This window comes from Vipera ursinii (genome assembly GCF_947247035.1).
Source record: "Vipera ursinii genome assembly, chromosome: 2".
Classification (NCBI taxonomy): Eukaryota; Metazoa; Chordata; class Lepidosauria; order Squamata; family Viperidae; genus Vipera; species Vipera ursinii.
Genome location: NC_139513.1, coordinates 2,321,172 through 2,343,925, shown reverse-complemented (window position 1 = coordinate 2,343,925; position 22,754 = coordinate 2,321,172). Strand labels below are relative to the sequence as shown.

Genomic DNA, 22,754 nt, shown 5'->3' with positions numbered 1-22,754 from the left:
CTCTGCACTGCCTTCCTGTCCGAAGCAGGGATGCTTCCAAACCAGACTATAATGCAATATGACAGGATGCTCTCGATCGTCCCTCTGTAGAAAGTGCTCAGGACAGGGGAAGGAAGATGTGGTTTTCTTACTCGACACACAGAAAATGCAGGCCCTGCTGTACCCGCTTCACCAGTGTCTCGCTGTTGAGTGATCAAGCCAACCTACTTGTGAAACATCTCATATTACTTATGCTCAGAAACATAAGGTATATCCGTACACTTCATGAACTGAACGTCCCTGAAAGCTGAAAAGATGAACTTTTCTCTCACCTGTAGTTCTTCCTGCTTCTCCTCCTCTGCCTGGCTTAAGAGGAAGCCTTCTGCTAGGGCCACCGCTTGGGAACTAGTATCTGCTCCACACTCCCGGACCCAGCTCTCCATCTGCAAGGGCAGAAGGGCCAGGAGCTGCTCCAGGATCACTAGGTCCAACATCTGAGCCTTTGTGCGCCTTTCTGGCTGCAGCCACTGGCAGCAAAGGTGGTGGAGGTGGCTGCAAAGCTCGCGCGGACCCTTAGACTCCTGGTAGTGTTCGTTCCTGAAGTGCCAACACTGGACCTCTGAACTGACGCTTTCCTTCTCCAGGATCTTCTGCCCGGTTCTTGCCCAGGTCTCCCCACTTTTCTCAGCTCCTTGATCTTCTGGGGATTGTCCCTCCATTTTCTTTTCTCTCTGTGTCACAAATCCAAAGGAGGCCAGCAGATCTCCTGGTTCTCCAAAGACCTTTTCCTTCATACGACCTGAATTATATGAAAAGAAGGAACACAAGATGCTACCCTCGAGTGCAAACACAAAAGTCATTGCTAGACGTTCCCACAAAGGTTGTGGCTTTGACTCTTTAAAAAGGGAGGTAATGGCAGAAAAAGAAGAAGAATGGAACAACAATGTTAGAAGGGACCTTGGAAGTCTTCCAGTCCAGAGCTCCCCAAACTTTCCAGGTTGGCAGCCTGGAGGAAAAGGGAGGAACAGGGAAGTGTGTGTGTGTGTGTGCGTGCGTGCATGCATGCATTCACAAACAGGCACGTGCACGGTGGTGGCACTAGCACCAGCGTGCATGCGCAAGTGGGCTGCACACACCCGTGGTGACGCTGGTGGCAGCATTGGTGCCTGTGCACATGTGCAAGTGGGCCACTAGTGCCCACGTGGTGACGCTAGCTAGTGTGAGTGGGGGAGGGTGCCCACATATGTGCGCACACCTGCCAGCCATTCCCGCTGCCTGCTGACCAACAGGCCATGACCCGGTGCCAAGGCATGGACCACAGATTGGACACCCGTATTCCAGTCCATTATGAAGGGAAAAAAATAGATCCAGGAAACTACAGACCTATCAGCCTGACCTCAATACCTGGTAAGATTCTGGAAAAGATAATCAAACAATAAATCAGCGAACACCTAAAAGCAAACAAAGTCATTACTAAAAGCCAACATGGGTTTGTCAAAAATACATCACGCCAGACAAACCTTATTGCATCCTTTGACCAAGTGACAAAGTTAGTGGACCAGAGAAATGCTGTGGATATAATTTGCTTGGACTTCAGTAAGGCATTTAATAAAGTATATCACAAACTACTACTTGATAAGATAGAAAAATGTGGGTTAGGTAGCATCACCACCAGATGGATTCACAGCTGGCTGACCGGCCGTACACAGCATGTGGTCCTCAATGGAACTGCATCTACATGGAGGGAAGTGTATAGTGGGGTGCCCCAGGGCTCTGTTCTGGGCCCAGTGCTCTTCAATATCTTCAACGATTTGGACGAGGGGATAGATGGGGAACTCATCGAATTTGCAGATGACACCAAGCTGACAGGAATAGCCAACACTCAGGAAGATAAGCTTAAGATACAGGAGGATCTGGACAGACTTGAACACTGGGCGCTATCTAACAAAATGAAATTCAATGGTGAAAAAAGTAACGTTCTAAACTTAGGCAAGAAAAATCAAATGCACAGGTATAGTATCGGGGGTACCTTGCTCAATAGTAGTAACTGTGGGAGGGAACTCGGAGTCCTAGTGGACAATCACTTAAATAGGAGCCAGCCGTGTGCTGCAGCTGCCAAAAAAGCCAACACAGTGCTAGGCTGCATTAACAGAGGAATAGAATCAAGATCACGTGAAGTACTAATACCACTTTACAATGCCTTGGTAAGGTCACACTTGGAATACTCCATCCAGTTTTGGTCACCACGATGCAAAAAAGATGTTGAGACTCTAGAAAGAGTACAGAGAAGAGCAACAAAGATGATTGGGGGACTGGAGACTAAAACATATAGGGAACGGTTGCTGGAATTGGGTATGTCTAGTTTAAGGAAGAGAAGGACGAGGGGGGACATGATAGCAGTCTTCCAATATCTCAGGGGCTGCCCCAAAGAAGAGGGTGTCAACCTATTCTCCAAAGCGCCCGAAGGCAGGACAGGAAGCAACGGATGGAAACTAATCAAGGATAGAAGCAACCTAGAACTAAGGAGAAACTTCCTGACAGTGAGAACAATTAACCAGTGGAACAACCTGCCTCCAGAAGCGGTGAATGCTCCAACACTGGAAGTTTTTAAGAAGAGACTGGACAGCCATTTGCCTGAAATGGTATAGGGTTACCTGCCTGAGCAGGGGATTGGACTAGATGACCTCCAAGGTCCCTTCCAGCTCTATTCTATTGTGTTCTATTCTATTCTATTCTATTCTATTCTATTCTATTCTATTCTATTCTATTCTATTCTATTCTATTCTATTCTATTCTATTCTATTCTATTCTATTCTATTGCCTCATGAAAAAGCATCTTTGGGACTCTTTCCTTGGAGTGGAAGAAAACATCAGAGTTTTCTTTTTAACAGCCTCACTCTACTTTTCTCCATGCAGGAGGACTTTATACCAGATGCCAACCCCAAACTAGGCCATGCACTGCAATGGGCTCCATTCCCATAATGTGCAAAGCCCAAGCAAATAAGTTTGCGATTTGAGAGATGTTCAGGAAGCTTCCTACGACATCAACTATGTCCCTACAATATGCTGCAGCCCAAAGGCCATCTCCATATTTGCAAAGAAGAGGGGGCTCAACTTGTTTTCCAAAGCACCAGTAGGCGAGACAAGAAACAATGGATGGAAACTAGTCGAGGAGAGAAGCAACCTGGGATGAAGGAGAAACTTCCTAACAGGTGAAAACAATTAACCAGTGGAGCAGAAGTTGCCTTCAGACGTTGTGGGTGCTTCATCACTGGAGGTTTTTTAAGAAGGGATGGGAGAGTCACCTATGAGCCGTGGTGGCGCAGTGGTTAGAATGCAGTACTGCAGGCTACTTCGGCTGACTGCCAGCCGCCAGCAGTTTGGCAGTTCAAATCTCACTGGCTCAAGGTTGACTCGGCCTTCCAGCTTTCCGAGGTAGGTGAAATGAGGACCCAGATTGTTGGGGGCAAGATGCTGACTCCATAAACCGCTTAGAGAGGGCTGTAAAGCGCTGTGAAGCAGGATATAAGCCCAAGTGATATTGCTATCTCAAAGTGTATAGGACAAGGGTAGGCAACCTTGGCTCTTTTATGACTTTTGGACTTCAGGAATTCTGGGAGTTGAAGTCCACGAGTCATAAAAGTTGCCCACTCTTGGTATAGGATCTCCTGCATGAGCAGTGGGGTTGCACTAGAAGACCTCCCCCTTCCAGCTCTATCCTGATTGATTGATTGACTGATTGATTTTCCAATGTGAGCTTTGTCCTGCCAACCCCTCCCTCTTCGTGGCCTTTTCGTGGAAAAGGGTGGTGGTGGTGGTGAAAGGGTTGAAGCGGTTCACATCTCTTTCCATCCTCATCTCTGGAGATCTGGATTTCTTCCTGGGGTGAGAAATTCCTGCTTGGATGCTTGTCTTCCCCCCCCCCAGCCTGGCTCCTGCATGAAAAGTGGGGGGGCAGGGGAACATGGAACCCTGGCTCTTCCCCTCCCAAGATTCAGCAGAGGGGGAGATGAAGAATTGGCAGGTTTCCACCTCCTCCCCACCAGCAGATTTCCCACCACACTCACCCAGAGTCTCTCCATCCTTGCAAGGCTCCCTGGCAGCCAGCCTCTTCGCCTTCTGGCTATGGGTGAGAGAGTGCAGAGTCCTAGAGAGGCCAGACTCTCCCTGATGTCACTCACTTCCTGCCTTGCTCTGACACATCTGGGGGTGCAGAAGAGACCCTCACCTGCACAGGCTCAGTTTCTTTTCTGAAGCAGGAGATGGGCCCATCCTGATGTTTGCAGAAGGAGCCCCCTGGTGGGCTCTCTAGGCAAAGCAAGGAGCCTCTTGCAATAAGAATGGAATGGAATGGAATGGAATGGAATGGAATGGAATGGAATAGAATAGAATAGAATAGAATAGAATAGAATAGAATAGAATAGAATAGAATAGAATAGAATAGAATAGAATAGAATAGAATAGAATAGAATAGAATAGAATAGAAATAAATGAATAAAGTAGAATAGAATAGAATAGAATAGAATAGAATAGAATAGAATAGAATAGAATAGAATAGAATAGAATAGAATAGAATAGAATAGAATAGAATAGAATTGGAAAGGATCTTGGAGGTCTTCTAGTCCAGCCCCCTGCTTGATCAGGAGAACCGATATCTTATCTCATCTCATCTCTCATCTTGTCTTGTCTTACGTTTTATATCTTATCTAATTTTATCTTATCTTATCTTTCTGTCTTGTTTTATGTCTTATCTTATGACTTTTATCTTATCTCTTGTCTTATCTTTTATCTTATCTTATATCTTATCTTGCCTTGTCTTATATCTTATCATCCTATCTTATATCTCAGGGTGGTGAATGCCCCCCAAACAGTCCATGCAATTATTTTGGGTTGGCATCTTTACACGAAGACCAGATGAGTCAACTTTTAATTTTTTTTAATTAAATTGCTTTTTATTCTCCCTCTCCCCGTGTGCTTTCAACCCATTTCCAGTCTCCTCCTCCCCCGCCCCCCCCCCCAAACCCGGTAAAACGCGCTCCCGTATTGCAAGAGGCTCTTTGCATTGCCTAGAGAGCCCACCAGGGGGCTCCCTCTGCAAACATGAGGACTGACCATCTCCGTCTTCAAGAAAAGGAACTGAGCATGCGCGGTCCCCTTTGCCAGGACAGGGTCCTCTGGGAGGCTTCGGAGGAGTTGAGTGACATGCAGGAGAGTCTGGCCTCTCTAGGACTCTGCACTCACTCGCCCTGGCCAGCAGGCAAAGGGGCTGCAGGGAAGTCTTGCCGGCAAAGAGATTCAGACGTGACTCCCGGGTGAGTGTGGAGCTTTTCCCCCAGGAAGCCCAAGCGGGCCTCGTGCTGCAGAAAGGAAGGAGACCTTCCTAGTTCCTCCCCTGTGTGCAGCCTTTGCACTCCAGGGAAGAGCAAAGCGCAGGTTTCGACGTTCCCCTGCCGCCCCTTTGCATGCACGTGTCAAGGAAATACGTGCAAACAAAATCAGCCTCATCCCCACGTGGGGAAAAAAAAGCCAGGATGGACAGAATGGAAGAGGAGGAGGAGGGATGCGGGGTTCTTCCAATTGCAGGACTCGAACAGATAAAGAAATTTTCCAGGGATGGAGAAGCCAGTGGGACTCCGGGCTGCATTCATACGTTGGCTGGGTTGGACTAAAGAGGGGTCAGGTCACTTGTCTTCTAGCAGGTTGTGGCTTTGTAGGGTTTGTGAAACAAAATGCATCAGTCTGGAACCTGGTTTCTTCTAGGCGCACGCATTAGGCTTGATGCAAGGAAAAGGAAATTCAACACACACACACACACACACACACACTAAATATGGCCAGTCCTCAGCTTGGGACCACAACACCCACAAAATTTGTGTTGCTAAGTGAGAAATTTGTTAAGTCAGTTTAGCCCCCTTTTACAACTTCTCTTTGCCGGATTTGTTAAGTGAACTAGTGCAGTTGTTAAATCGGTAAGACGGTCATTAAGTGAATCCAGCTTTCCCCACTGACTTGGCTTGTCAGAAGGTCACAAATGGGACCCCAGGATGCTGTGACCGTCCTAGATAGGAGTCAGTTGCCAAGCATCCGACTGTAAATCACGTAACCACGGGGGGACGCTGCAAGGGGCGCAACTGAGAAAAACGGTCACAAGTCAATATTTCCAGCATCGTGGTCACCTTGAACGGTCACTAAGTGAAGTGTTGTAAGTCGAGGACTACCTGTACCTAACATGGTCCTCGACTTACAACTGTGCGTTTAGTGACCATGCAAAGTTACAACCTCACTGGAAAAAAACTTAGCACTGTTTTCCACACATCACTACTGTGGCAGCCTGATCAAAATTCAAGTGCTTGGCAACTGGCATGCACTTATGACTCTTGCACTGTCCTGGGAACAGTGATGTCAACGCTGCTAACATTGGATGTTTTTGCATTGACAACAGATGGAGATGCAGCCATTTTCTCCTTTTTGCTTTTAGAGTTAGATGAAGCTGGGGAGTGGGGAGGAATGTGCACGAGAGTCCAGCTAGACATAATAACACTGAACCTAGTGTGAGAAACAAGGTTATTGAAATAAGAGATGATAAAGAATTGGCGGGCTGGAGAGCTGGAGGGGAAGCCCACATTTCAAACTAATTGGGGAATGTGATTTATGACTCTTTTTTTTTTATTGAAAAGTTTTAACATACAGTTTATCTTTAACAATCCCCCTCCCCCTCCCCTCTCCCTCCCCCCTCCCTCTCCCCCCTCCCTCTCCCCCCTCCCCCCCCACTTCCCAGAGCTAAATACAAGGTATATATATATAAAAAAACAATCATAAACAACCATATACTAAAAACCATAAACTCTAAAATCCATCACTCTCTAGCTTATATAGGATAAAACAAACCTTAATAATATTAAATATATATAGAAAAGCTAAAATAGAAAAAGAAAAAAAAGAAAGAAGACTTATTCAAATGCTACATGAAACTTCTTGACCCTATACTTGTTCTGGATAAACTCAATCCATTTTCTCCATTCCATAATATAACGTTCTTGCGAGTGATCTTTAAAATAAGCCGAAATCTTCGCCATCTCTGCCAGGTCGGAGACCTTTAAAGTCCACTCTTCTATGGTCGGCAGTTCCTCTTTCTTCCAATACTGACCTATCAAAAGTCTTGCTGCCGTAATTAAATTTAACATCAATTTAGTGTCCACAACCGTAGCATCCGTAATTATTCCCAACAAGAAAAATTGCGGACAAAACTTTATCCTTTGCTTGAAGATCTTCTGCATATTCCACCAAATTTTTATCCAGAAGGCCTTAACCTTTTTACAAGTCCACCATACATGAAAATATGTTGCATCTTCATCACCACATCTCCAGCATTTTGGCTGATAATTCGGATACATACTTGCAAGCTTTTTAGGATCTAGATGCCATCTATAAAACATTTTATAAAAGTTCTCTCTTAAATTTTGAGCTTGTGTAAATTTTACGTTCCTCACCCAAATCTTTTCCCACGTGTCCATTGTGATAACTTCCTGAATATTTTGGGCCCATTTTATCATACAATCCTTAACAAGTTCTGTTTCTGAATCAAACTCTATCAATGCAAGATATATCCGTTTAATATGTGCTGGTCCCTGATTTCTAATTTGCTTCATCAGATTTTCATCAGTCATTGTAAAACCATTTTTCTGATCTTCTTTCCACCTGGCCCGTAGCTGAGTATATTGAAACCAATTTTGAACAATCTTCTCGTCTCGCAAGAGACTATATGGCTTCAAAAACCAAACATTTCTTTCCAAGCTTAGAATCTCCTTGTACGTAGTCACATCATGTTTGAAACCAGCATGTATATTTTCTATTGCGTGTTTTGGAATTGCCCACAATGGTATCTTACAATCTAACTTATGTCTGTACTTCTTCCAAACTCTCAGCAATGCCTGTCTTAAAATATGCACTCTAAACACATTATCTACCTTCTTATCATACAACAAATATGCATGCCAGCCAAACAGCAAGTCGTGGCCCTCAAGATTTAATAATCTCTCTTGTGTCAAATTAATCCAATCACTTATACCTGCTAACGCAGCAGCTTCATAATATAATTTAAAATTAGGCATTTTAAGACCACCTCTTTCACGAGTATCCTGTATAATCTTAAGTTTAACTCGTGGCCTTTTCCCTGCCCAAACAAATTTGTTGATACCTCTCTGCCATTCCTCCAAATTAGAATCTTTCTTAAGAACCGGTATCATTTGAAATAAAAATAAAAATTTAGGCAGGACATTCATTTTTACTGCTGCGATTCGCCCCAACAAAGACAATTGCAATTTTTCCCAACTCTCCATTTCTTTTAAGATTTTCCCCCATAATTTTTCATAGTTATTTTTATATAATTTTGTATTAGAGGGCGACAAAAACACCCCCAAATATTTAACCCTTTTAACAATCTCAAATCCAGTTAACCCTTCTAAAAGGGCCTTTTGCGATGCTATCATGTTTTTAGCCAAAATTTTAGTTTTCTGTGCATTAACTTTAAATCCAGAAACCTTCCCATATTGCATTATTATCTCCATCAGGTCCACAACAGAACTCTCCGGCTGGGTCACTGTAACAACCAGATCATCTGCGAACGCTCTCAATCTATAATCCTGATCTCTAATCTGTATACCCTTAATTCTTTCCGAATTTCGTATTTTTACCAATAATATCTCCAATGTTAACACAAATAACAAGGGCGATAACGGACACCCTTGCCTTGTGCCCTTCTCAATATTACATACTTCTGTCAGGCTATTGTTAACTATTATTCGGGCTGTTTGTTTTTGATATAATGCCCTGATTGGTTGCAAAAATTTATCCCCAAAATTCATTTTATCTAAAACTTTCATCAAAAATTGCCAATTCAATTGATCAAAAGCTTTTTCAGCGTCTAAAAAAATTAGCGCCGCAGGGATCTGGTTGTTCCTTTCCAAAAATTCCAACACATCTACTATATGCCTCACATTATTTTTCATTTGCCTACCACTAATAAACCCAGTTTGATCCCCATGAATCACCCGTTGCAGAACCCTCATCAATCTATTAGCCAACACCTTAGCAAATATCTTATAGTCTGTATTTAATAATGATATTGGTCTATAGTTTTTAACTTGAGTAACATCTTGGTCTTCCTTCGGAATCAAAGAGATAAAAGCAGTTCTCCAAGATGGAGGCACCTTTCCCCCTCTCTGGATTGTCTGGAACAATTCCTTTAATGGTTTAACCATCTCTAATTGTAAATTTTTGTAGTAGGCCGCAGTCAAACCATCTGTACCTGGCGCTTTGTCTACCTTCAACTCCTTAATTACTGTAAATATTTCTTCTTCTGTAATCAGTTGATTAATCTCCTCTTTTTGTACTTGTGTAAGCACCGGGATGCTAGCATTCTCCAAATATTCATCAATGTCTTTTTCATTAATCTTCTCCTTAGCATATAATTTAGAATAAAAATCCACGAAGGCTTCCTTAATAAAATCCTGTTGAAACACCATTTTTCCCTTGTAATCAATTTTGTCTATATTAGAAGCCCTCTGCTTTTTCCTTAGTCTATAAGCTAGCCATCTACCTGGCTTATTAGCATTGCAAAAAGTATTATGCCTGGCAAACCTCAAATTGGTTGCCACTTGATCAGCCATTAATTTATCAAATTGTCCTCTTAATAGCTTAATAGCCTCCTAAGTCTTCACATCCAATGGATTCAAAATCAAAGCATTCTCCTTTTCCTTAATTTCATTCTCCAATTGTTTCCTTCTAGCTTCCAACGTCTATATTTATTGTTCATATATATCAACACTCCTCTCATATAGGCCTTGCTAGCATCCCAGACCATGTCCATAGAAGTATCCTTATTCATATTAATTTCAAAAAAATCATTCATTCGCTGTTTACACTCTTCCACATTTTCCTGGTTTCTAAACAAATTCTCATTTACGCGCCACGAGCGCCTATCTCTGTTAGTGATTTATGACTCTTAACTGGAGGAGGGAATTGTGCTTTGATACTATGTGCTCAGGGGAGGGGAACTCAGGTTTTGGCTTCGACTGTGCTAGCGCCGATGCTATGCTGCTCAAATAAAGATTCTTTAAGGTAAACAATGCCTCGAACTTCTTTGAAGAGTTTCATCTCTCGGAACCATGACACATATACAATCTTCCCAGCCGGCTTCTGACAGTCATAGTGAATGGGGTAGGGTGGGGTGGAATCAGATTTGCTTAATGAACGCACAACTCACTGGAACAGCTGCAGCGATTGGCTTAACAACCTGGCCCATAAGGTCATAAAATGGGGCAAAAGTCACTTCACGACTGCCTTGCTTGACAACAGGAATGTTGGGTTTGATTGTGGTCTTCTTGTACGGTTGTGTTCTTAAAGCAGAGCTGGAAGCCCCTCCATTCGGCCACAGGCAGCTGCCAACCTGCCTGGGATAATCGCCAACCAATTTGACCTTAAATAATGGTTTGACAACAACCCCAGCAGATTTTCCTAATTCTGGAGGTCCCAAAGGTGCTTTTTCATCAGGCAACTGGACTTCCTTGTTTTTCTTTGAAGACGTTTCGCTTCTCATCCCAGAAGCCTCTTCAGCTCTGACTGGATGGTAGGGGAATGGAAAGATTTTTACTCCTTATAGACAGCTGTATAAATCCGGTCAGAGCTGAAGAAGCTTCTTGGATGAGAAGCGAAACGTCTTCAAAGCAAAACAAGAAAGCCCAGTTGCCTCTTTAAAAAAGCACCTTTGGGACAACTGTGACCTGGATGACTGAGAATCTCCATTGTAATTTTGGAACTTTTTTCTTTCTTTCCAGATCTAGAATCTGAAAGCCTCCTTGGGCCTCCTCGTCCCAGAATACCACCTAATCGAAGAAGGCCGAAATGGGCTTGAAGAACTTCTCCAGGGCTTCGTTGGCAATTCTGATCGTATGAATGAAAAGATCTTTGGGGTTCCTGAACCTCCATTGGCCCCACTGGGAACAATGTTGGAGAATGGAGAAGAAATGGAGGGACATGACCCAGTAGGCAAGGATTCATGGGCAGGAGCTGAGCAGAAGACCCTGGAGGTGAAAGCCATCGGTTCAGAGGCCCATCGAAGGCTCTTCAGGACCGTCCACTACCAAGAGGCCAAGGGACCCCGTGAGATTTGCAGCCACCTTCACCATCTTTGCCATCAGTGGCTGCAACCGGTGAGGAACACCAAAGGGCAGATGTTGGACTTGGTGGTTCTGGAGCAATTCCTGGCTGTCCTGCCTGCAGAGATGCAGAGTTGGATCCAGGAATGTGGAGCAGAGACCAGCTCCCAGGCGGTGGCCCTGGCTGAAGGCTTCCTCCTGAGTCAGGCCGAGGAGCAAAAGGAACCCGTAGAGTTAAAGGTGAGCACCTCAGTTGGGGCAAACGTTCTGCTACTCGTTCCATCTCCGTGGGGCCTGCAATGTTGTGATGTGAAAGCAAGGATCCCTTAATTTCCTTTTTGTTTCTGGTCCAGGCACCGTTTGTAGAGGTCACTGAACATCACACAGAATGCAGGGATTTGTCCAGTCCTTCTCAGGAGCTGCTTTTTGGAGGCGTCTCTAGAAAAGATCTATGTCAGGACACTTCAAAAGGTAAGGGAAGGTCTTTTAAGGAAGGAGTCCCCAACCTATGGGCTGCGGCTGTGGCCTACTGGCCACGGGACAAGCTGGCCAGTGCACGCAGGTGTGTGCGTGCACTCACCCCCACTCGCGCTAGCACCCGCGGACCCATTTGTGCATGGGTGCGGGTGCTAGCAGCGGTGTTTAGCGCCTGCGCGCATGTGCAAACGGGCTGTTAGTGCCGTGTGGGTGCGCGCAGCCCTGTTCACGTGTGTCCCTGCTGCTAGCGCCACGCGGGTTGCTCAGCCCGTTTGCACATGCGCAGGGTGCTAGCGGTGGTGGCTAGCACCTGTGCACCTGTGCAAACGGGCTGCTAGCGCCATGCGGTGTGCATGGCCCTGTTCACGTGTGGCCCTGTTCAGATGTGGCCCTGTTTGCGCATGGCTCTGTTTGCGCGGGCACACGCACATAAATTTCCCAGCTCCCTTTGTCTCCGGGCCGACAGCATGAAAAGGTTGGTGACCTCTGCTTTAAGGGGTATGATGTCGTCAAAGAGAGTCCAGCTCCCTCTCATTCTTCTACGCCTCTTGTTTATAATTTCTCTCCAACATTTGTTTAACTACGGCTCCAAAAGTCTGCTTCCACCAATCTTTGTTTCTTTTACAGGGAAGAGATCAACACTGCCTGCGTTTTGGGGATCGTCCCCTTTTTCTGGTGGATCCAAAACAGCAGCTGAAGTTTCATCTCAGGTACAGGGGCTAAAAATCAGAGATGATTGTGGTGAGCTGATACTGGTTCAGGAAGCTTCAGTTCTTAAGCACGATATACGCTAATCCACTCCACCATAAAAAGGTTTCATGTTACTGCAGGACGTCACAAAAGGCCATAAATGGACTCCAGTTGCTGAGCACCTGAAGAAGTGGAGTCATGTGACCATGGGAGGGGGGTGGCTGATCGTCAGAACTTTGAATCCTTGTTGCTGGTACTCTACTACAGGGTTCCCCAACCTTTCTGGGTTGGCGGCCAGAAAGAGGGGATGGTTATGTGGGAGGGGCAGGTATGTGTGCACACACGAGCACCCATTGCTCACTTGAGTGGGGCTAGGAACACCGGTGATGCTCGTGCGAGTGAGGCCCCGAGCACCTGCGACACGGGAATGGGGTCACGAGCCCCCACAAGGATTGCACAAGTGGGGCCGCGAGCTGCACACCAGCCGGCCACTTATGTGACCCGGTTGCAAATAGGCCACGGACCAGTAGTGGGCCGTGACCCACAGATTGGGGACCCCTGCTCTACTAGATAGATCTGTCACAACTTCGAATAGTCACTAAGTGATTGGTCATAACTTGAGGACTACCTGTAGCTTTTGTGGCTTTTCCTTTCTTGCCCACTTGAGGCAATGGATTCACTTTGTATCATTTTTTGGGGGGAGGGGCCATTCTGGCTTAATGCTAGCTTTGAACTGCTCTGGAATGACCCTTTCACCGCAGCTGCTAGTCTGACAGTGGAGTACTGGTTGCTCCTACAGCCCCACTTCCAAGCTCCCTTAACTTGCTTCCCAAGTTCTTCAGAACTTTCAAGGCCTCTCTCACCTCCTTCCTTCCTTCCTTCCTTCCTTCCTTCCTTCCTTCCTTCCTTCCCTTCTTCCTTCCTCCCTCCCTCCTTCCCACCTTCTTTCCTTCCTTCCTTCCTTCCTTCCTTCCTTCCTTCCTTCCCTTCTTCCTCCCTCCCTCCCTCTTTCCTTCCTTCCTTCCTTCCTTCCTTCTTTCCTTCCTTCCTTCCCACCTTCTTTCCTTCCTTCCTTCCTTCCTTTCTTCCTTCCTTCCTTCCTTCCTTCCTTCCTTCCTTCCTCCCTTCCCTCTCTCCCTCCCTCCCTCTTTCCTTCCTTCCTTCCCTCCTTCCTCCCTCCTTCCTTCTTTCCTTCCTTCCTTCCCTCCCTCTTTGTCTTTTCCTCCTTCCCTCCCTCCCTTCCATTGTCTCTCCCTCCTTCTCATTGTCCTTCCCCTCCTTTCTCTCTCCCCCCTTCCTTCCTTCCATCCTTCCCTCTTTCCCTCCTTCCTCCCTCCTTCCCATCTTTCTTCCTTCTTCCTTCCCTCCCTTCCTTCCTTCCTCCCTTCTTCCCACCTTCCTTCTTTCCTTCCTTCCCTCCCTCCCTCTTTCCTTCCCACCTTCCTTCCCTCCCTCCTTCCCTCTTTCCTTCCTTCCTTCCTTCCTCCCTCCCTCCTTCCCACCTTCTTTCCTTCCTTCTTCCTTCCCTCCCTTCCTTCCTTCCTCCCTTCTTCCCACCTTCCTTCTTTCCTTCCTTCCCTCCCTCCCTCTTTCCTTCCCACCTTCCTTCCCTCCCTCCCTCCTTCCCTCTTTCCTTCCTTCCTTCCCTCCTTCCTTCCTCCCTCCCTCCTTCCCACCTTCTTTCCTTCCTTCCTTCCTTCCCTTCTTCCTCCCTCCCTCCCTCCTTCTTTCCTTCCTTCCTTCCTTCCTTCCTTCTTTCCTTCCTTCCTTCCTTCCCACCTTCTTTCCTTCCTTCCTTCCTTCCTTTCTTCCTTCCTTCCTTCCTTCCTTCCTTCCTTCCTTCCTCCCTTCCCTCTCTCCCTCCCTCCCTCTTTCCTTCCTTCCTCCCTCCTTCCTCCCTCCTTCCTTCTTTCCTTCCTTTCCTTCCCTCCCTCTTTGTCTTTTCCTCCTTCCCTCCCTCCCTTCCATTGTCTCTCCCTCCTTCTCATTGTCCTTCCCCTCCTTTCTCTCTCCCCCCTTCCTTCCTTCCATCCTTCCCTCTTTCCCTCCTTCCTCCCTCCTTCCCATCTTTCTTCCTTCTTCCTTCCCTCCCTCCCTTCCTTCCTCCCTTCTTCCCACCTTCCTTCTTTCCTTCCTTCCCTCCCTCCCTCTTTCCTTCCCACCTTCCTTCCCTCCCTCCTTCCCTCTTTCCTTCCTTCCTTCCTCCCTCCCTCCTTCCCACCTTCCTTCCTTCCTTTCCTTCCCTCCCTCTTTGTCTCTTCCTCCTTCCCTCCCTCCCTTCCATTGTCTCTCCCTCCCTCTCATTGTCCTTCCCCTCCTTTCCCCCCCTTCCTTCCCTTTTTTCTTCCTTCCTCCTTCCCACCTTCCTTCCTTCTCCCCTCCCTCCCTTCTCTCCCTTCCTTCCTTCCTTCCCCCTCCCCTCCCTCCTTCCCACATTTCTTCCTTTCCTTCCTTCTCTCCCTCCCTCCCTCCCTTCCCTCCTTCCTTCTTTCCTTCCTTCCCTCCCTCCCTCCCTCCCTCCGATGCACTTGTGTTCTGTGGTGTGGTTAGACACAGGCAGGATGGATCCCTGAGATGACATCACAGGGCATCTACTGTTATGTCAGAGAGTAACTCCCCTGTACTTCCTTCTGCAAGTATCGGGTTAGGATTAGGGTTAGCTCTGCTTGGGGCCCACCCATCAGTTGGTTAAGAAGGAAATTGGAATTCCTTTCCCTGAACGGTGCTAAAAGTTCTACGCAATCCAGTCAAGTGTATGAAAGCTGCCCCAACTGTATTTTTGGTGAGAGACTATACTAAGCTCCGTCCATTTCCTTGCATGATTTTTTTTTTTAATATCTGCTTGAAAATAAACCCGAGCCCAATGCAGATTTCCTTTTTTTGGTAATTTGTCAACCAAGAGAGAAAACTTGCAAATCCTTCTTGGGGCTGGAAGGTCATGGCGAACTTTTTCCCTGAGCAGAGCGATGTGTCCTTCAAGGAGGTGGCTGTGTATTTCTCTCAAGAAGAGTGGTCTCAGCTGGATGCCCGACAAAAAGCCCTCCACGAGGAAGTCATGCTGGAGAATTCTCGGAACGTGGCCTCTTTGGGTAAGGAGCAGGATCTGGCTTGGTCCTCAATTATGGCCTTGTACGTTTAAGGAGATTCTCAGTCATCCAGGTCAGGGGTAGGCAACCTTGGCTCTTTTACGACTCGTGGACTTCAACTCCCAGAATTCCTGAGCCAGCCATGCTGAGGGAAAAGGGAGAGGTTTCCAAGCTGAGCCACGCCGGCTCAGGAATTCTGGGAGTTGAAGTCCACATGTCATGAAGGGGCCATAGTTCCCCCATGCTGGCTCAGGAATTCTGGGGGTTGAAGTCCACGAGTCATAAAAGAGCCAAGGTTGCCTACCCCTGATCCAGGTCATGGTTGTCCCAAAGGTGCTTTTCAAAAGGCAATTGAACTTGGCTGATTTCTTTTTTCCTTGAAAACATTTCGCTTCTCTTCCAAAAAGCTGCTTCAGTTCTTCAGAACTTGAGGAGAAGCAAAACATGTTCAAGGAAAAAAACAACAAGAACGTCCAGTAGCCTTTTGAAAAAGCACCTTTGTAGATTGGTAGATCTATGAAACTGGTCATGGTTAAGCTCAGCAGTGGCTTTATTTTTATTTTTTCTGCTCTTTAAATACAGATACAACAAGAGTGGATTTTTTAAAATGAAGAAATCATGAAAATAAGGAAAGGTTTCTATCCGTTGATACAATAGAAGTTGTCCATTTTGATATTATATATAAATTTATTAATAATAATAATAAAGTTGGAAGGGACCTTGGAGGACATCTAGTTGAACCCCCTGCTCAGGCAGGAAACCCTATACCATTTCAGACAAACGGCTGTCCAGTCTCTTCTTAAAAACGTCCAGTGTTGGAGCATTCACAGCTTCAGGAGGCAGGCTGTTCTACTGATTAATTGTTCTAACTGTCAGGAAATTTCTCTTTAGTTCTAGGTTGCTTCTCTCCTTGACTAGTTTCCATCCGTTGCTTCTTGTCCTGCTTTCAGGTGCTTTGGAGAACAGCTTGACTCCCTCTTCTTTGTGGCAGCCCCTGACATATTGGAACCAGGCTATCATGTCACCCCCTGGTCATTCTTTTCATTAAACTAGACTTAACCCAATTCCAACAGCTGTTCCTTATATGTTTTAGTCTCCAGTCCCCTGATCATCATTTGTTGCTCTTCTCTGTACTCTTTCTAGAGTCTCAACATCTTTTTTACATCCTGGTGACCAAAACTGGATGCAGTATTCCAAGTGTGGCCTTACCAAGGCATTGTAAAGTGGTATTAACACTTCACGTGATCTTGATTCTATCCCTCTTTTAATGCAGCCTAGCACTGTGTTGGCTTTTTTGGCAGCTGCAGCACACGGCTGGCTCATATTTAAGTGATTGTCCACTAGGACTCTGAGATCTCTCTCACAGTTTATTTATTATTTATTTATTATTTGGATTTATATACTGCCCCTCTCCCGAAGGACTTGGGGCGGTGTACAGGGCAATTAAAACACTATATACAACACATAATATACAAAAATTAAAATAAATTAAACCAAGTAGCCCTAAACAATAGAACACGTTCTAAAATGTAAAATTTAAAATCTAAAATCCCAGTCCCTCAGTCCAGGCCGGCAAGTTCAAATAGCCAAGTCTTCAGGTCACGGCGGAAAGAGCGAAGGTCGGGAGCCATCCGGAGCTCAACAGGGAGCTGATTCCAGAGGGCAGGCGCGCCCACAGAGAATGCTCTCCCCCTGGGGGCCGCCAGTCGACATTTCCTGACCGACAGCACCCTGAGGAGGCCCTCTCTGTGGGAGCGCACAGGACGATGGGAAGTTAACGCCGGCAAAAGGTACTCCCGTAAATAATCCGGACCCATGCCATTTAGGGCTTTATAGGTCATCACCAGCACCTTGAATAGTTACTACTATTGAGCGAGGTACCCCCTATACTGTACCTATGCATTTGGTTTTTCTTGCCTAAATGTAGAAGCTTACTTTCAGAACTTAGTAATAACCAAGACTAAGTCAAGCTATTATGTTTTGACCTGGGTTTAGAAATATTGCAGTCCTTGCTAAAATTCGAGCTGGAAATTCACAGTCAATTTCTATAGTTGTTCCTTATTTCCTTTCTCTGGCCTTATTACAATTGTCATTCTCTTTTTTTTTCACTCCAGGGAATAAAAGGCAAGGGAATAAAAATTGCAAGGAGACCTTCCAAGCTTTGATGCTTGAAGTGGGAAAGGGACCGTTTGCAAATGAAATGGAACCAAAAGCGCACAAGGAAAGTCACTCCAAAAATGGACGGAAAAGAGGTTCTTCCTGTCAGTGGCCTCAGATTCAAGATTTGTTTGTCCAACCAAGCCGCCATCTTAAAAGTAAGGGAAAATCTTTCGGGAAAGGCGGAGAAATATTGCAGGATATATCAGATTTAAACAAAGCTTGCAGAACCCTGGTCAAAGAGCAGAAGAGGTGTCAGGTCAAGGAGAACCAAAAAGCTTCCCGTCGTACTTTTGCTCTGTCTCTGCGTGAAAGAGTCAGCCTGGGGGAAAAACCGTACAAATGCCTGGAGTGTGGGAAACACTTTAGCAACAGCAGTTCTCTCACTTGCCACAGAAGGATCCACACCGGGGAGAAACCCTATAAATGCTTGGAGTGTGGGAAGAGTTTCAGTAGCAGCAGTAACCTGACTGCTCATAAAAGGAGCCACTCGGGAGAAAAACCCTATAAGTGCCTGGAGTGTGGGAAAAGCTTCAGCACAAGCAGCAGCCTAACATCCCATAAAAGGAGTCACTCGGGAGAAAAACCGTACAAATGTCCGGAGTGCGGGAAAAGCTTCAGCACAAGCAGCAGCCTGACATCCCATAAAAGGAGTCACTCGGGAGAAAAACCCTATAAATGTCTGGAGTGCGGGAAGAGCTTTAGTACGAGCAGTTACCTGACTTCCCATAAGAGGATCCACACGGGGGAGAAACCTTACAAATGCACAGAGTGTGGGAAAAGCTTCAGCAACAGCAGTAGCCTGACTTCCCATAGGAGGAGCCACTCGGGGGAGAAACCCTATAAATGCCTGGACTGTGGGAAGAGCTTCAGGAAAAGCAGCAACTTTGCTTCGCACAAAAGGATCCACACGGGGGAGAAGCCGTACAAATGCAGGGAATGTGGCAAGAGCTTCAGCCAGAGCAGTGACCTCATTTCCCATAAAAGGATCCACACAGGGGAGAAACCGTACAAATGCGGGGAGTGCGGGAAAAGCTTCAATACCAGCAGTAACCGTGCTTCCCATAAAAGGACCCACACGAGGGAGAAAATATATAAATGGATGAAGGTACATTTTAGCAAAAGCACTACTAGCCTCTCAAAACATAGAAGGATCCATGCCGGAGAGAAACCATACAAATGCACAGACTGCGGGAAGAGCTTTAGGAAAACCACTACTTTTGTTTCCCATAAAAGGATTCATGCGGTGGAGAAAGAGTATAAATTCCTGGAAGGTGAAACTGGAGTCTAAGGAGACACTTTGTTCTCATAATAGGATCCATCTTGGAAAGAGAGCCTATCCAAGCCCAGACTGGAAAGAGCTTTAATTAATGTTCTCACCTTACTTACCCAAATTCAGGCCACAGAGCAGAAAACTGTACAGCTGCATGGACCAACAAAAGAGCTTTAATAACGTGGGTCTTTATACTAAAACTAAGAAGAAGCAGTGGGGAGGGAAGCATAAAGATACGGGGAATGTGAGAAGAGCTTCAGAGGAAGCATTTGTTGTGATTCAGGGTCAGCCTGTGGGTTCGGCAGTTGGGTCGGATGACTCGGATGACTCAGATGAGGGGGAGGAGGGGGGTGTTGAAGAAGAACTTGCTGATGATGGCTTGGAGGCTCCGCAGAGCCCCCAGCCAGGCCCCTCTTACTTGGTGGAGACCCAGCTGTGTGAGCCCGACAGTGTGGATGAAGATGACCCACAGCTGGCCCTGTTCAAGGACGCCCGACGCAGGAGGCAGTCAAGTAGGAGCAAGCAGAGAAAGGCTGTGGGACTTCTCGGAAGGAGGCAAAGAGAGGCCACGCCCTGAACTCTTATAAAGGGAGTGTTTGGGGGAGGGCTGGTTTGCTGAAAGCAACCGCTCCGATAGAGGATCAAAGCTCCGGTATCTTGTTTCATGTTTTGTTGTTTGTTTGTGTAATAAATTTGGCAGACGTATTCCAGCCTCTGCCGTTTGTACAGGGGTTGCCTTTCTGCAAGGCCGGTAGCAGGCTGGTACAGAACAGCATTAGAGACAGTGTTCCATTAAAGCTGCATACAGGAAGCTGCATACGGGGCTCCAGGGCTGGTCGTGGGATTACGAATAATACACACACACACACATACTGTATATACACACACACAAGCATGGATCTATTTTACATAATTTGTTCCAAGAACCACAGGCAGAAGGAAAGCACCCACGCCACAACCTCAACTTTCACATATGTAATCAGAATGAAATACACCAGTGTTTCTCAACCTTAGGCCACTCCAAGATGGGGGAATCCAACTCTCCATTGCCTGAGGAATTCTGGGAATTGGAGTCCACACATCCTTAAAACTCGTGTATATATTTACTCCACCTTCCTTTAAGAGCTAAAGGTGTTATTTTATGCCGAACCTCTGTGGGAAAAGTTTTATACGGCTTGCATAACGCACGCTAAGGGAGGCAGTTCTTTAAGTGACTTTTGCCCCATTTTATGACCTTGTTCAGTGAATCACCGCAGTTGTTAAGTTAGTAACACGGTTGCTAATTCAATCCGGCTTCTTCATTGACTTCGCTTGTTGGAAAAATTGCAAAAGGTGACACGTGACCCTGGGACATTGCAACCCATATAAATATGAGCCAGTTCCAAAGCATCTGAATTTTGATCACCTGACCATGCAAGGGTTGTAAGTGTGAAAACCATTATAAGTTACTTTTTTTAGTGCTATTGTAAATTTAAACAGTGAGGGTGAAGGTTCGTTCTCTGTTCTGAACCTTTTGTCTCCTAAGCCAGGGCTTTTCAACCTTTTCACAGATTGTATCACTTCTAGGACATGACAATATTCAAGTACCACCAGTGCTTAGCAAGGTGTCAAAAACTTGATGACTAAAAGAATAAGGGGGAAGGGGGATTTGGGGTTTTACTGATTAGATTCATTTGTTGTTATAGAAATGGCTAGTTTATAATATTATGGAAAAGTAAAAAGTTGAGCTTCAATGTTAATTCCTCCTACTGCAACAGAGGAACTCTGTTCTTTTTCCCTTCTCCCCCTCACTTTTCCTTTTTTCCTCCCCATTGTATCCTACTATTTGCTTTTGTATTTTTGTATTTTATTCTATAATCTAATAAAATGTTACAAACTGTAGAAAAAAGTACTGGCTTTAATTTCTTCGGTGGCTGTTCCTTTGCTGAATCACTTTCCCTTTGCACTGACAAATGTATGATGAATTTATCCATGTTTATTAATATGCACCACTACCAGCTAGCTCAGGGGTCTTCAAACCTGGCACTTTTAAGACTTGTGGACTGCAACTCCCAGAATTCCTCAGCCGAGCCCCGACAGTCCTGCAGCTCCAGCTGCCTCTCCCTCAGGCTTGGGACACTTCAGTTCACACTTCTCTAGGACGGTCACGTACCACCTGCCACATGCCAAAGTACCACAGGTGGTATGCGTACCACCGGTTGAAAAGCCCTGCCCTAAACGCCGCTGAAGAGATTACCTAGCCTGGTAATGAAATGTTCGGAAACCAACTCACCAGCTCGGAACCTTTGCCCTCATCCTACACCCGAGCTACAGATATTTGCCATTGTTGCAACTTTAAATGGTCACTAAATGAACTGTTGTATGTCGAGGACTATCTGTACTCTTATTTTCCAATGCAGCATTCATTCATACCACAGAATGCAAAAGGAGTGGACTTAAAAACAGTGCTATCTCCCTAAGCTTGCTAAAGACTTACTTCTAATAACAGCCAAGTTGCTCCTGGCACTGGAGGTAGGGAACTGGGTCAGAATCAGATTACAGAAGATCACATATGTTGCCTGAAAACTGTTCTCAAAAATCAAAGATAATCCTGCAAGGAGTAATCTTTATCACATTTTTTATGTCCTTCAGCTGGGTTCTCACGCCATCGAAGCCAAAAGGCAATGGAAGAAAACAATCCTGCATCAGTGAATGCTCCCAGGGGATCGCCAGAACCACATAAGTAGAAGGAAGAAAAAAAGATACAGAGATGCCCATCTAGGCAGCCAGTCCAGCATCTTCCTGGGTTGCAATTGTGTCCTCCATACATCTGATGAGTTTCGGGTGGGGAAACATCTGATCGGGATAATCATTCATGCGTCATGCCACTGTATCTGAAATTATAAATGATCCAGAAGAGGATGAGCTAGAAATAGGCAAACTACAAAGAAGAGGAATGAGAAGGGATCTAGAACAGGGGTCCCCAACCTATGGATTCACTTAACGATGGGTTACTTATCAACTGCAGTGACTCACTGAACAACTATGGCAAGAAAAGTCATAAAATGGGGCAAAGCTCCCTTAATAAATGTCTCACTTAACAACAGAAACGTTGGGCTCAATTGTGGCCATAAGTCTGGATGGTGGTTAGATGATCTAGGTGGGGGCTCTCCATTTATTATGCCCCTGTCATGGACCGATCATCATCTCCTGCGGCTGGTCTTCCGCTTTGCCACCCCCCGCCGTGGGGGTACGGAGCCAATTAGATGGTACCGCCCCAGACGCTTAATGGATCCTGATAGATTCCAAGCGGCGCTGGGGTCCCCACCTGCCTCCACTGCTCACAGCTCGGCTGATGCCTTAGTGGAAGCCTGGGAAAGGGCAGCCGCTGAGGCACTTGACCGGGTTGTACCCTTGCGGCCCCTGACCCGGCGCAGATCCCAGCGAGCTCCATGGTTCTCCGCGGAGCTCCGGGAGATGAAGCGCCGGAAACGGGGCCTAGAGAGCTGCTGGAGGTCTAGCCGATCCGAACCCGACCGATTGCGGTTAAGAACCTATATTAGGTCTTATCTCGCAGCGATGAGGGTGGCGAGGTGTAATTACTTCTCCACCCTCATCGCGTCCGCAGATAATCGCCCGGCCGCCTTGTTTAGGGTGACTCGCTCACTTCTCAATCAGGAGGTGAGGGAGGATCCCTTGCAAGGTCGTGCCGAGGAATTTAGTCATCATCTGTCGGATAAAATCGCTCGGATTCGGACCGGTTTGGACTCCAGCTGGGCAGAGTCAGGCGATCAGGACACGGGCGGTCTTGTCAATGTTATCTGGGAAGAGTTTGATTCTGTGACCCCTGATGAAGTGGACAGGATTATGGGGAGGCTGAGCTCCTCCACATGTTTGTTGGACCCGTGCCCTTCCTGGCTGGTTTATGCAGCTAGGGAGAGGACACGAGGCTGGCTC

General features: G+C 46.2%; 1 protein-coding gene across 2 annotated transcripts; it reads left to right on the top strand.

The window, feature by feature from the left end:
• The first annotated feature begins 5,035 nt into the window (after positions 1-5,035).
• Positions 5,036-21,928, top strand: LOC310634113 (uncharacterized protein). 2 transcript variants are annotated; one of them, XR_014491155.1, is made up of 7 exons: positions 5,036-5,291; positions 10,815-11,375; positions 11,489-11,606; positions 12,240-12,322; positions 15,265-15,391; positions 17,503-19,092; positions 19,600-21,928. XR_014491155.1 is itself a non-coding variant. In XM_083352180.1 (6 exons), the coding sequence occupies exons 2-6, from the start codon at positions 10,929-10,931 to the stop codon at positions 18,834-18,836; spliced, it is 2,109 nt and encodes a 702-aa protein (XP_083208306.1). In that variant the 5' UTR covers positions 5,036-5,291; positions 10,815-10,928; the 3' UTR covers positions 18,837-19,521. The 2 variants fall into 2 exon arrangements, 1 of the variants encoding a protein (XP_083208306.1); XM_083352180.1 differs by lacking the exon at positions 19,600-21,928 and having other exon boundaries at positions 17,503-19,521.
• The last annotated feature ends 826 nt before the right edge of the window (positions 21,929-22,754 follow it).